We start from the raw sequence: 15,000 nt of genomic DNA on the forward strand, positions 1-15,000 counted from the left end.
AGAAAAAAATAGATAATATATCTGTATACAATGAAACCATTAATCTTAATGTTTGAATTTTTCATACAGCCATACCTACATCCGGCCAGGCATGTTCATATTTCGATCGATCATATTACTGTTTATAAAGACATACATATGTATGCATGTATGCATATATGTATATATGTATTATATGTATGTATTTTGTGCACGTTTATACGCGTAAGAGATAAAGACGTTAAGGCACAGAGTATACATATTACAATTATTATTATTATTCTTATATACTATTATATATATATATATATATATATATATATATATATATATATAATATTATAATTATAATGATTATATTAGATACGAGCTTTAATTACATAGAGTTTAGCACAGCCCCTATAAAATTAAGATAAAAGGCGAGAATGTGAAAGGAACTTGCGATGCAAGGCGACCTTCGTCCGGCGAAATATAACATTATCTAGCTCTGTCAAACTCTTTTTAATAATAGTTAAATCGAAAGTATACATTTTTAATTTGAGTGCGATTAAGAGGTTTTCTTTTTTCTTTCTTTTCTTTTTACTTTTTTTTTTTTTTTTTTTTTCCCCCCCCATGAAAGTAAAACTACGTAAACATGCTTGTGTAATTATGAAAGTGGCCTAGAAATCTCGACAAATTACATCATTTATTTTTTTGTTACATCCATTTACGTTATCATGTGTAATTATTGGGATGAAAAAAAAAATTATATATATATATATATATATATATATATATATATATTTATATGACTGAGGCAACTTCCATAATTGATATAACACTTATACATCGGTATGACATAGGTACATACATACATATATTATTTACAACAGTAGGTATCCTGCACTAATCGCATTATTCATGTGCTTGTACATAAATACATATTATATTTGTTATTATTATTATTATTAATAATATTTTGAATATATAATTAAACCATCAATAAATTATAATGATTTTTTTCTTTAAACATGATAAACTCTTTAGGTAACACCTATATGTATATTATTTCATGAATGTTCACTTCATGTTTGTTCTTAAATAAGCATTTAATATAATGTTTACTCGAAAGTTTTGTTCGAAGCTAGCCGATAATTATTTTCAAACTACTAATTACTTATTATCATTCATAGAAGAATATATATTTAGCTTATTTATTCATAATTCTTCTTCTGATATATTTGTTTTATATTTTTCTCGTTGGAAAAAAAAAAGAAGAAGAAGAAGAAACAAAAAAAAAAAAAGAAAGAAAAGAAAAGAAAAAGATAGAAAAAAAGAAGAGAAGAAAATTTATCGAGTATCTACAAAAACAATGCTTGTTCCAAGTGAGAACTGTACAGCAGATATTACATGTTAACTTTGTCGTTAGAGACACTTTGTTAGATATAAAACGTTGTGTATATATATATATATATATATATACACACACACATACACACACACACAACATACATACATTAATCTTTTCCTAAATACCGTACTTCTCATGATTTATGTTTTGTTAAAAAAAATATGTCTTTAAATTCGTTAGCATAGGTCATATGTAATTGATTTATATGTTTACTTGCACGTATATCCTTCGTGACGTGGATTATCATACATGTCAATTTATCGTACTATCTAAACGACTTATACAAACTTAGAAAAATTTTAGAGTCATTATTTGTAATAGATTCAATGAAGATACCTAACCTATAATAAGAAGAAGAAGAAGAAAATAAGACTTATATATTATTCTACAAATTTATAAGATAAAAAAAATTAACTTAATATCTCTCTCTCTTTCCATTTGATCGTAAAGTACATAAAAGGAGTTAATGATATTTCATATACATTTTACATATATATATATATATATATATATATATTGAATCATACCATATAACATGAAAAATTTTCAATTTAATTTCATAGATTAATTTATTCTTTGTAAATGCTATGAAATGAAACTTTTTAGATAATAAATCTCTGTTTTATATTTGTTCTTAGTCATTTCGAATGATAAAAATGAATCGAGTATAGGTACATACATGAATATATATGTACAACGTCATACTTATTAGCAATTGTTGTCGTATCAGTGACAATAAAAAAATGTTTACTTCGAACACCGATATAAATCAAGTTTATCATGGAAGCACCAGTTGGGTTCGTTAATGGTAAGAAAAATTTAATGGTATGATACAAAATGTTAATCTTTCTCCCTCTCTATTATTTTTCTTTTTTTTTTTTTTTTTTTTTCTTTCCACTCCCCCTCCTCCTCCACTGCCTGCTCCTTTTAATAACACATTTCAAATAATTAATATTCCATTTTGTTTTATTTCACCGAACGACTACCCGCAATTCTGTTTCTAGAAAATTGTTATCAAATATTTCTCAGTCTTGGACAGTGACTTTCTTCAATTTACAAATACTTTGTATACGTATAAACGCTTCCTCGATTCAAATATGTTTGGCTATTTTCTTTATTATAATTTAACTAGAGAAATCGCCTGTGCATCCGTTTGAAGTATCAATTGATCGGAGTATTAATACAAAGTTTGGATAACGTAGCTAAGATTATAATCTCTCAGTCGAAATATAATTTTTCAAAGTTGACAATATAATTTCATTCATATTATCCGTACATTGATACGTTGCGCGTGAAAAGAATTTTTCAAAGTTTTAATATTAAGACTACCGATATAATTGAAATTATTTATTTATTTATTTATTTATTTCTTTTTTTTTTCTTTTTTTTTATAATTATACACAAAACAATAATCATTAGAAATGTATCTTAGTTACTTTTTTTTTTTTTTCTTTTTCTTTTTCTTCATTCATTATAATAAAATAAATTAAAATTAATTTCTCTTCTCAAATATATTATTTATATCGATTAATATGAAAGAAAAAAAAGGAAAAAACAAAAAAAAAAAAAAAAAAAAAAAAGAAAAAGAGAAAAAGAAAAAAGAAAATACATCGGTAGTTCTAATATTAAAGTAAAAGTAAAGAGAAGAAAGATACTGTCGTGTTATGATACTTTTAAAGACACGCTCAACAACGACGATTTGGTAACGGATCGATCAAAGCAATCAGCGAAAGTCTATTCGATTCTCAGTGTCCATTATATGCGAGTAGTGTACTAAATGTAGGTTGATACACATTGACGTAAGACTAGAATATTCTTATACGAGTTGTAAACATTTGTTGTTATTGTTAATCTTATTCTTCGACGATCGAAGTTGAAACTTATATAAAACATCATATACATTATTTTCTTTGAATACTTATAAAATACATCGTGCGCGATCATTTGATTTATGATAAAATGAATGATTCCAAAGAAATATATGTATGTAAATATATTAAGAATATCTAAAGGTTTTTCTAAAGAGAACGTTGTTAATGTATATGAAGTTGTTATATAATTTGATAAAAAAGGAAAATAAAAAAAAAAAAAAAAAAAAGAAAAAAAAAAAAGAATTTCTGTCCGTCGATCTTATCTCCATAATATTTATCATATCTATATTTAACTATTATTATCTTGTCGACAGAATTGATATCATATGGAAAATAAATTTTTTTTTTAATAAAATATTAACACTCATTAAATACTTTTGATATTTCACTTCAATGAATTAATTGTTAAAATTAATATCAAGTGTTTAAATTAATTTAATTGACAAATCCAGTCTTCACTTGAGAAATTTATATTATAACTTTGCTAACAATCTCTCTCTCTCTCTCTCTCTCTCTCTCTCTTTCTCCTTCCCTGTCTCTATCGATTTGCATATTCTTTTTCCTTCTTCACTTTATCACAACATTTTTGACTTTAGAAAAACCTTAGAGAAACGTTAATGAAAAACGACGATGTTGGATCTTTGATAATTTATCATTGAATTGGCACGATTCATGGAACATATTAACATTTTGAATGACGATCTTTAGTAACACGCTTAATTTGCGTTTAGAATTATTGGCGTAGAAACATTAAGATCGAATGGTAGCTCTTTCAAATTAGCGAGCTAGTCAGTATTGATTTACTTGTTTTTGTCCGTCTAGAGCGCTAAGACGCTCGTGATGGTAATGGCTAGACAGCACATCCTTTTCTTGTACCATATAAGATTTTTAATTCTGGTACGATAATTTTCTTGATCAATGCGTTCGTCTTAGCAGTGAGCATTTCACGATGAGGATCCTTTTTGAAGATCTTTATACCGGGACGATGAACCAAGAATGCATTGTCCAGAATGAGAAAGTCGTAATCAAGGACACAGAGAGCGTAACCCTGATGGATGTATTTTAACGATTAGACAATTAAATTATTTTTCCCTTAATCATATTTCTCGTTCATGAAAATGAAATGGATTAATTAAAATTCATTTTAGCATTGTTAAATGATTTGAATAAAATATATATGTTTAATTTTATTAAAATGATAAGAACAAATTAATATATATTTAATTATATTACCATGATAATATATGTTGATAATATTCTTACCTATTTGATAATATCATCGTTATATAACATTCTTATTTCAGATGGATTAAAATCATAATAAATATATCATATGAGTAATGATATTATACTTGTACCAAATAAGTTAATGCAAATGTGTACGTGCATGAATGCGTTTATATAAGTGATTAGAAAAGGATAAAAAGTATACATATTAATAATTAGTGATCGATCAAGATCAATGACGTACCTGCGGCATTTTATCACTTTTTCCTTCCCAACTGAGTCGTTCGTCGTACAAAGGTTCTTCGTTAGTTCCTATAAAAATAGGTTCCCAATGAACGAAGCTACCTGTACGCTTTCCAACATGAAATACATGAAGACCTTCGGTTTCAGGAGCTTCCTGCCATTCCTTGCTACGTGGAACGTTGTGACAACCGGAACAAAGCTTCTTATGAAATGGAATAGCTGTTCCTGCTTTCAACATTTGTACCTGGTAATATAATACATAAGATATATATATATATATATATATATATATATATATATATATAAATATAATAATAGTGGAACATGAGAAAGTAATCTAAAAGTTGTGATTTGAAAATAGGTAAGAAGAGGGAGAGACGAAGCGAAACGAGATAACAGCATTAATTCCGTCCCCATCATGGTCCACGGTCAAAGGAAGCTTCGTTGATTAAACAACCCTCGCACGTCGTATACACGTATTATAGAGCATGTATATGTATATGTATATGTATATGTATATATCTAGACATATACGTATACACGTATACGTAGATATACATCACATTCATATATTGATAGTAAAGCAGCAACATTCTAACGCACACCTAATACACTCGACTGAACGTATGTATCAACACGACTTATATACGTGTATACTCACTCATTCACTTACTCTCTCTCTCTCTCTCTCTCTCTCTCTCTCTTTCTCTCTCTTTCTTTTTCTCTGTGCCTCACACACACTTTCACGAATTTAATTGCCATCAAGTTCACTCGGTCGACCATCACACGGCACACGTTATCGCAGCTCGTTATTACGGCTAATAAAAATGCGCCTTTCGTCGAAAGCTTACCAAATGAGTTTTATTGTTCGGTGGTCGATACTTTTCGTTAACTTCGAATATGGACAAGACGTAAACCTTCGGATTAGATTTTTGCAATGCCGGTTGATCTCTCCTACGGATCATTTCAAGAAACTTTTCCGGAAGGTTTGGACTTGGATATAATTCTATGTCACTTGCAAAAACATAATATGTCGGTGCTGATTCCCTTGCTATATTTCTTCCAACGTTAACGGGATAAAGAAGTTTCTTTTCGTTTTTGTACATTTTCGAAAGCGTTATATTTACCCAGGGTGGTCCCAACGTACAATTGTACGTATCGGACATAACTTTTTCCGATGGTGGAACCTAAAGTATTAAAGAAAAAAAAAAAAAAAATAATAATAAAAATAAAAAAAAAAATAAAATAAAAGGGAAAAAAAAGACTCGATCATTAAAACGATCATTAGAATTAATTTTCATTGAATAATTTATAATTGATACTTGCAAAAAATTCGAACGAGCTATGATAGATAAAGATAAAAAAAGAAAGAAAAAGAAAGACTTTTATTTACCGATTTTGGCACGTGTTTACTGCTGAAAAAGACATGAAATGTCACCAGTTGAAAAACCAATGGGCTACCACAACTCCTCGAATATTTGATCGCGTCTAATGTCGCCGAAAAGTCTGTGCCAGGAGCATGCATCGCGATCGATATCGGTGCTCTCCAACGTTCCAACAATGGTTCCAAGTTGTCCAGAAAGGTGTAATCGGCATGAGTTGTATATGTTACGCTTTCCCAACATTTCACGTTCATACTCATAGGTACGTAATTATATAGAACCCAATAATCGCCACGTTGGGCTCTTCTAGGTTCTAATGATTTTTCGTTGCAAGATATGGCTTCCTTCAGACTGACAACTGGTACTTCTGGTATTGGTGCCGGTGCCGGTCCATTGATGTTTTTCTTTTGGTAGAAAAGAAAAAAAGAAAAAGAAAAAAAAGAAAACATGGAGATGAATTAGAAATAATATCATATCAAAGGATTATTCTCGATCACGTTTAAAATCATATTTAATAATTATATTAAACGATCGATCTACAAAGGTATATATATATATATATATATATATAAAGAAATATTTTTTCTTTATTTTTATTTTTTTTTTTCTTTTTTGTTAATCTCTGAATCATATCGATTAAACAAATATTTATTAATCAATTTTAATTAATAAATTAAACAATATGATTAATTATACATACCGTACGATTCCGAGCACGATCGTCTCGTCGAATCGTATCGTTGGATACTTCGACCTTGGCCTCTTTCGAGGTAGGTTTCATGGTGACGATTCCTCCGAGCATTTTATTCAGTAAACCTTTCTTCTTGTTTCTTTTGTTCGTTGAGGAGGGTGGGACAGGTGATAATAACGAAGAAGAAGAAGAAGAAGAAGAAGAAGATGAAGACGATGAGGAGGAGGAAGATGAAAAGGAAGAAGAAAGGATCAGAGTATCATTCGAAAATCGATCGATTGACGATCCACCAGCAGCAGCACCACCAGCAATGCCACTAGCAGGGATAACATCCCCTGGTAAAATCGAATTTCTTGATCGTGGTGCTTGTGCCACAGCAGGTGGAGCTGGAGCTGGTGGTGCTGCGGCAGCCCAATTGGTTGGTGGTTCTTCGATCCAAGGACCGGAAGAAGAACCAAAATGGGCGCATACATAAAGTAGTACGCAAACGTTGAGCACCACTGATAGGCGCAAAGCCCAATTTCTTCGAGCTATGCCGATCATACTCGTGTTAGAACGAAAATATAAATCTCCTCATTCACCTTTTCCCTTTTTTCTTCTTCTTCTTCTTTTTCTCCGTCTTCTTCTGCTCGTCCTCGGCCACTCTTCCTCCTTCCACCTTCGTCGGCCCGTTGAAAAACAATAACTCCACTTACGATCACTAAATCGCACACCAACGAGGATAAAAATCTCGTCCCTCGATATTATTCCTTTATTATCAATTTCTATATTTTTCCTTTCCTTCCTATCGGAAGGAATACCTTCGCCAGCCACGGTTTTTAATCTCTCAGGAATCAATTTCGTTCATTTTTTGTTTCTTTTTCTTTTTTCTTTTTCTGTAAATCTCCTCTCTCTCTCTCTCTCTCTCTCTTGCTCTCTTTCTTTCTCTATCTCCGTCTGTGAGTTTATCTAAGAAAAGAAAAAAAAAAAATCAAATAAAGAAAAGAAAAAAATTAAAATGATTATTAAACACCATTAGCATGTATTACATGTTTATTATTCTAAGCAAACACATTTCATATGCAAATATTTTAGTAATTTAACATTTATATTTGTAATGTATAATATAGCATGGTATATAGGATAATATAGTGTAGTAGAATATAGTATAATATAATATAGTATAGCATAGCATAATACAGTACAGTATAGCATAGCACAGCGTAGCATAACAGCATAGTACATAGAGTAGTATATATATATATGTATGTGTATACATATATTTATTGTATATATAGTATTGTATATAATAAATACTATATATATGGTAAAACGTATATAAATAAATAATTATGCAAACCTCTTGTAATCTTTTTTAATTTATATATCTAATCGTATTAACGTCAATATTATTTCTCGACAGTTAGCTAACATCTTTAGCCTGTCGATATAACGAAATACGTGTTTCTTTTTCTTCAAGGAAATTCTCGAGATCGCAATTAAGGTTTAGCAATCGTTGAGCGAAATCGGTAGAGCTCGGAAATGATAGAGTGCGAAAGAGAGAGAGAGAGAGAGAGAGAGAGAGAGAGAGAGAGAAAGGGAGGAAGAGGGAAAGAGTAAAGAAGGATAACAACGAACAATATCGTGATGACTCCTCGTCGATTGAGGAAACTATTCGAAAACACGAGGAAGCTTTCGATTTTTTTTTGGAATAATTTTATCTGATAAGTATTTTCATAAAATTTGCCGAAAGATTTATAACCAATCGATCGAGATAGAAAAGATCGAGGACCAAATTGATATTTATATTTTTCACGGAAGTATAAACGTTATCGCAAAACTTTTTTTTTTCTTTTTTTTTTTTCTTTTTTAATATAAATTTTTAAAAACACCTAAGAACACTTTTACAGGCTATCCTGTATATTATTAGTACATATTATACGCACAAACACACATACACATTTAAAATCCATACACTCGGTTATTTTTGTAAGTATTAGAAATGCTGTAAAAAAAAAAAGTGTTTCATACCAATGTCGAAGGGAGAAAGACAACGTAGTGATAATTATTTGACTTTGGAATAATCTTTCTGAGTTCTGTAAAAGTGAGATTCTTTTTTTTTTTTTTTTTTTTTTTTTTTTTTTTTTTTTTTTTTTTTTTACTATATTATTTATCAGATATTCTTGTAGCGGGACTTGTAAAGAAGCGTAGAACAATTAAATTGAATGTGCACATCGACGTTGTTCCGTTTGTCGTTCCAGTTCTTTTTTCCCACGATAACAACTACTTACAAAATATTTAGTTATCATAATATCATTTATCGTCGAAGATAAAAAGAAGTTGTTATTATTTCAATACGATAAATACAAAATATTTATCTTATCGTAAGATTTTTTTTTTTTTTTTTCAGGTCCCATTATTATAAATACTGATAATGCTTACGAGCGACGTAAAAAAGATAAAAAGAAAAACAAACAAAAAAAAAAAAGAAACAGACAAACAGAAAAAAGAGGAAAAAGAAACAAGAAAAAATTGTTTTCTATATCTCCGTAAGAAGAAATCGTAGGAAAGACGATCTAGTGATCTTTTTAGCCATAGTACATACATTCAATTCACTTATCGTAGAAATTCCCATTTAACCAATTCCGTACCGCTGAAGTGTAATATGAGGGTGCACAATCTTGCATCATGTCGATATCTTACGTTTCTTCTTTAACTTAGTGTCACGTTGTACAAAATATTACTTATTAAATTAACGTTTACAAAAAATTGAAATATATTTCTCTTTCTGTCATTTCTTTTGTTTCTCTTTTTTTGTTTTTTCTTTTGTTTTTTTGTTTTTTTGTTTTTTTTTTTTTAAGTTTTCTTCTTAGTAAAATCCGTCGAAAAAAAATCAAGATTTATTATTTGAAGATTAAATATACCAGGCGATATCGTAAACGATTGGTAGATAATGATGATTTGATTCTTTGGATAGATATGTATATTGATTATCCCCTGTCTACATTATAGCAAATTGGGTTAATTGGGTAATATAATTAGTGTTAAATAAGGCATTCATCTGTCATCATTAGGTGACGAATAATAAATGTTGGATCATCGCCAATTTTCATCAAAATGTTTATAAATGCAAACTCAATGCGGAAGTTTAAAATTGGTGAGAGAAGAAGAGAGGCTAAATTTTTTGCACTTTAATAGGCCTAAATGATTTTAATTCTTGTTATTCGATATATACATATATATATATATATATATTTCATGGACGATCCATTTGAATAATTCTATTATCAGCTAGAGCGATACGAATGAAGGACTTTGTAATTAATTAAAATTCAATTGGAATGCAAACAATAATTTCATTGATCATGAATCAAACATAAGATCATCGTTTCTTTTGTACTTCCATATTTTTGGTGTTCAGAATGTTGTGGAAATGATGAGCAATTAAACACACACACACACACACATACACACACACATACACACACACATACACACACACACGCACATTAACTATATCTTAATTTTTTTATAAATATTCAATAAAACAAGTTAAAAAGATAACTAATTAAATCTTATCATTTTTGTTTGTTTCAAATTAATAAGAATATCTAAATTTTGATAAGTTAATCACCGGATGACATATCTTTTATGTCGGAAAAAAACATTGATAACGTTACTGGTATCAATGATATATTAAAATAAGTTTCATTCTCACATATAAACTTTCTTTATTTAAAATATATTTTATGCTCGTCGTATTAAAGATAAAAATAGAATAAAAAAATAAAAAAATAAAAAAATAAAAAAATAAAAAAATAAAAAGAACGAGAAACAAGCAAACGAATAAAAAATAATTTAATTTTTTTCCTTCTTTTTTCAATTGATTGAGAACCACTGAATTGTAGAAAATCGTTATTGGAAAAGAAAAGAAAAAAAGATTTAAATAATATTCAATTTTCTATTACGTAATATTAAACAAGACTCACTTATTCGTTAATGATGCAACAGTCATCTAATTAGCACGATTCTCAATGTATTTTAAAATACGTAAGTGGTTTACTTTTTTGCTTTTTTTACCTGTCAACTATTTGAAGCGAAGCGCGCCATTTTTTTCTTTTTTCTTTAATACAAGGTAGTCACACATTATATTTATTATAAGTACGTGATTATGCCAAATTAGTTTTTTCGGTATCAATTAGCGGACGCAAAAAAAAGAAAAAGATAAAAAAGGAACAAACAAAAAAACTTTTATCAGTAAATCATAATTATTTCAAAGCAATATTTATTAGATGCATATATATATATATATATATATATATATATATATATACACACACATATATACACTTATATAAAATGACGAGTGCAAAAAAGAAATTTATTACGAGAAGGGAAAAAAAAAGAAATATAAAAACACACATACACGACATACAAAAAAGACTTTACTTGTCGCCAGACGGAATAAGTGATAATCATAGGGATTATTATTTTGTGTATTATATAAGAGAAATTATTCAAAATATCATATATCAACTTGTCTCTTTCCATTTTATTGTTTTGCTTTCTCGGTTTTTGCAAATATAATATTATTTGATTTGATTTCCTATCTCTTAGCGATAAAAGAGATACGTAAGAGGAATTTTTAACTCTGCAGGAGATAGAGAAAGAAAAAAGGAAGGAAGGAAAGAGGAAAAGGAAGACACGTGGCCAGCGTTGATCTACAGGATGGTTCACGCAAAACATTGCAAACTATTTTTAAACTAAATCATTAAAAATAGTTATACAAACAAAAAAAGGAGGTTTAACTCTCTTTAACCTATTATTGTATATTTCTTTTTTCGTGGAACAACATATTTCTAAAAAAAAATTTTATTAAATTTGATAAGAGCTATACAATATATTATTGCAGATCGTGCCATTCCTCCTTTTCTTTTTTTTTTTTTTTTTTTTTTTTTGTAATAAAAAAGAAAGTTGATAGTTATGAAGATTGGAAAGTGTTGGTAACACTTAATGCGGTCCACCCTCGATCTATAGGGTGATTCACATGAAACATGTTACAAATTATTATTCGATCGAATCATTACAAGATAGTTCCTTTTTTTATTTTCTTTTTAAATTATTATTATTATATATATATATATATATATCTACATTTTTTTATATTGAATGCTATTTCTTCCAAAAAATAGTTATTAGAATTGATAAGAACTACTAGACACGTTATTGCTGATTTCGTTGTTGTAAATAGGGGAAAAAGAAATAAATGAATAAAAAAGAGAAAAAAGAAAAAAATGAGCCGGTTATAACGATTCGATAGGAAACTGTTGATAACACTTAATTTGGGCCACCCTATATAGCAAGAGTAAGAGCAGCCCTCGAGGAACCGGTCGCACATCGTCTGGGTTGCGTCGTCGTTTCGAGCCTCGACAACCTTGAGAAGAGAGCGTGAACGCAACATTTTCTCTGCTTACGATCGCCACAAGGAAGTCTTAGAAAATCAAGCGAGCAAGTTCACGGACTCTTTCTAGACATTTATCACTTTTGATCGTTCGGCCAACGATGAATGGTCAAGTAGAAAACGTAGAAAAAGAAAAAAAAAAAAAGAAAGAAAGAAAGAAAAAGAAAAACGAAAAAGCGCGCGCCGAAAATTTAAACGTTAACTTTCCCGCCAAAAATCATACATTTCACGTTTGAAATATATATATATATATATATATATATATATTTTTTTTTTTAATTATTTTTCCTTCCTTTTTCTTTTGCTTGCTTTTTGTTCTTTCCTCATTAACCTCGCCATATCGAATGATCATGCGTTTATCTGCGTTGCAATTAGAGTATAAAGACTAATATAAGAGAAGGGAGTAACAGTTGGCATAACATGTGATGGAATTGGAAGGACAGACGCCATTTTGGTATGTCAATTTTATTCGCGCCAAGAAGCGGTACGTGTAGATCATACAAAAAAGTTACGTATGTACCTAATAAAATGGCGATAGAAATACGATGAATTTTTCAGCGATGATGCGTCTTACCATTCTCGTGTCTCTTAATAAATTTTATTATAGTATACGATATATATATATATATATATATATATATATATATATATATATATATATAAAACACGTCATTACAATAACATTTGATATAGTATATATCAGAGTTTCTAAAAACCTATAGGATAGCGAAATGATAAGTGCTACTATATTACGTGCTAAAGCAAAAAAGAAAAAAACTTGTAAGAGATTTGTAGAATATTCTCGTAGAATGTTCTCGTTAGCTCGGTATAATACCAGCCGTAACAGCCGTATCTTTGAAATAATATACAGTGACTTCCCGATCACTTCCTTGGATCTTGAAAATTATATTTATATTACATTATAAACATTCGGACCACGATAAATAAACGGATGGCAAAAAGACTGAAAAATGTTGAGTATACAATTTGTTATGTTGTACTAAAATTATACTGTATATAACATATGTATAACATATTTATACCATACAGTAAAATTACATTTTATATATATATATATATATATATATATATATGTGTGTGTGTGTGTGTGTGTATGATATAACATATGTTATAACACATTTATATCGTACAGTATAATTCTATTATACCATTTAGGTATATATTCATATCACATAATATGCCTATGCTATTATCAATAAAATATATAACATTGGCGTATAGCAAGGTACTATAAAAATTTGAGAACTTTGCGAGAATTGAATAATCATGCATCATCATTTTATTCGTTTTGTTCGTAAACCGTTACAAGGTGTTCTAGGTAATGGTAAGAGCGGGAAGAGCAGGAGCGAGGGAAAGAGAGATGTGGAGTGGCGGAAGGGGGGGGGGGGAGAGAGAGAGATAGGCAAGAAGGAAAAAAAAAGAAAAAGAAAAAAGAAGAAAAACGACCGTGACCACAGTCGTACTCGATGAGTCGCCCTGTTCTTCGGCGGTCGTTTCACTCTAAGGTCTGACGTGGACATCGTCAGGGTCGCGTATAGCATTGGGAAGATATACCAAACGACCTCCACACCGTTCCTCGTGGAATATGTATGCTTGTCCAGGGTATAGTTAAAGAAACAAAGAGACTGGAAGAGAAAGAAAAAGAGTAAGAGAAACGAGAGAAAGAGATAGTTAAAGTATATGAGATAGCCAACTGGAAAGACATACGGCTAAAGTCAATGTGAATAATTGATCGTCCTAATGGAATGACATCGTATACCGTGACCGGCTTTTCGAGTCACGCGCCCGCGCGTATAACGTATAAGAGACCAACCAACGACAACGACAACGACAACGACAACGACAACGACAATGTTGATGTTGTTATATTATATTGTACTATGCTGTTTATACAGCCCATCCCTACACGCAACTATACTTTTCTCTCTCTCTCTCTCTCTCTCTCTCTCTCTCTCTCTCTCTCTCTTTTTCTCTTTTTCTTTTCTTTCGATCTTTTTATGATCTTATTCCAGAGGGAAGGCGAAAAAAAAAGAAGAAGCATCGTCTGTTCACGTATTAATAATCTTTTTTCAAAAAGAAAAAAAAAATATATATATATATATATATGCACGCACAAAGGCATGCATTGTCGCACATAAATACTGGCCTATGTCGAAATAACCTCACTTTTTTTTTCTTTCAAAAAAGAAACGAAAAAATAGAAAAAAAAAATATATATATATACACATATATGAATGTTCGTAAATATACATACACATACAATCGTTCACGGTAATGTACTTTACGATTAATGGATTAAATATCGAATATTAGAGAAACAAAAATTGTTTTTATTACGTTAAACTGTTTTTAATGATTATAATAATATACTACTGTAATTTCTACTGTTTTTAATGATTATAATAATATACTACTGTAATTTCTTTTGGTATAAGAATTTCTACAACGATTAATTTTATCGTATATAGATAAAGTTAAGTATTTAACTATAAACTTTATCTATACTTTAAAGATAAATTCGATAATAGTATCGTGTTACTAAGCAATATGTCGAAATAATTTCTCTTTTTCTCCATCTCGCATCCCCCTTCTATTTGACTTTCATCAATTTCATTGGACTATGGATAAAATTATCAATTGAAAACGTATGTACGTATATATTTACGTAAAATATCTACGAGTTATGAGGAAAAGCGAATTATGAATATATTTATTCTTTTATGGAACGAATGAGAGGGGCGAGAAGATTTGGGAGG

The 15,000-nt window shown here is 29.5% G+C and overlaps 1 protein-coding gene across 17 annotated transcripts in view; it reads right to left on the reverse strand.

Annotated features, from left to right (window-relative positions):
- Positions 1–3,772: 3,772 nt before the first annotated feature.
- Positions 3,773–15,000, reverse strand: part of LOC124428478 (beta-1,4-glucuronyltransferase 1) — a 12,838-nt gene continuing 1,610 nt past the window's right edge. For 16 of the 17 annotated variants that reach the window (XM_046972663.1, XM_046972636.1, XM_046972598.1 and 13 more), the window contains 5 exons: positions 6,793–7,731; positions 6,104–6,496; positions 5,562–5,897; positions 4,712–4,954; positions 3,773–4,288 (listed from right to left, as the gene is read on the reverse strand). In XM_046972663.1, the coding sequence (XP_046828619.1) occupies positions 4,091–4,288; positions 4,712–4,954; positions 5,562–5,897; positions 6,104–6,496; positions 6,793–7,326 (1,704 nt within the window). In that variant the 5' untranslated portion in view covers positions 7,327–7,731 and the 3' untranslated portion in view covers positions 3,773–4,090. Of the gene's footprint in view, positions 4,289–4,711; positions 4,955–5,561; positions 5,898–6,103; positions 6,497–6,792; positions 7,732–9,997; positions 10,017–15,000 lie in introns of those variants that run through there. The other variant, XM_046972682.1, reaches the window with a different exon arrangement.

The sequence above is a fragment of the Vespa crabro genome, chromosome 1, assembly GCF_910589235.1.
Source record: "Vespa crabro chromosome 1, iyVesCrab1.2, whole genome shotgun sequence".
Taxonomy (NCBI): domain Eukaryota; kingdom Metazoa; phylum Arthropoda; class Insecta; order Hymenoptera; family Vespidae; genus Vespa; species Vespa crabro.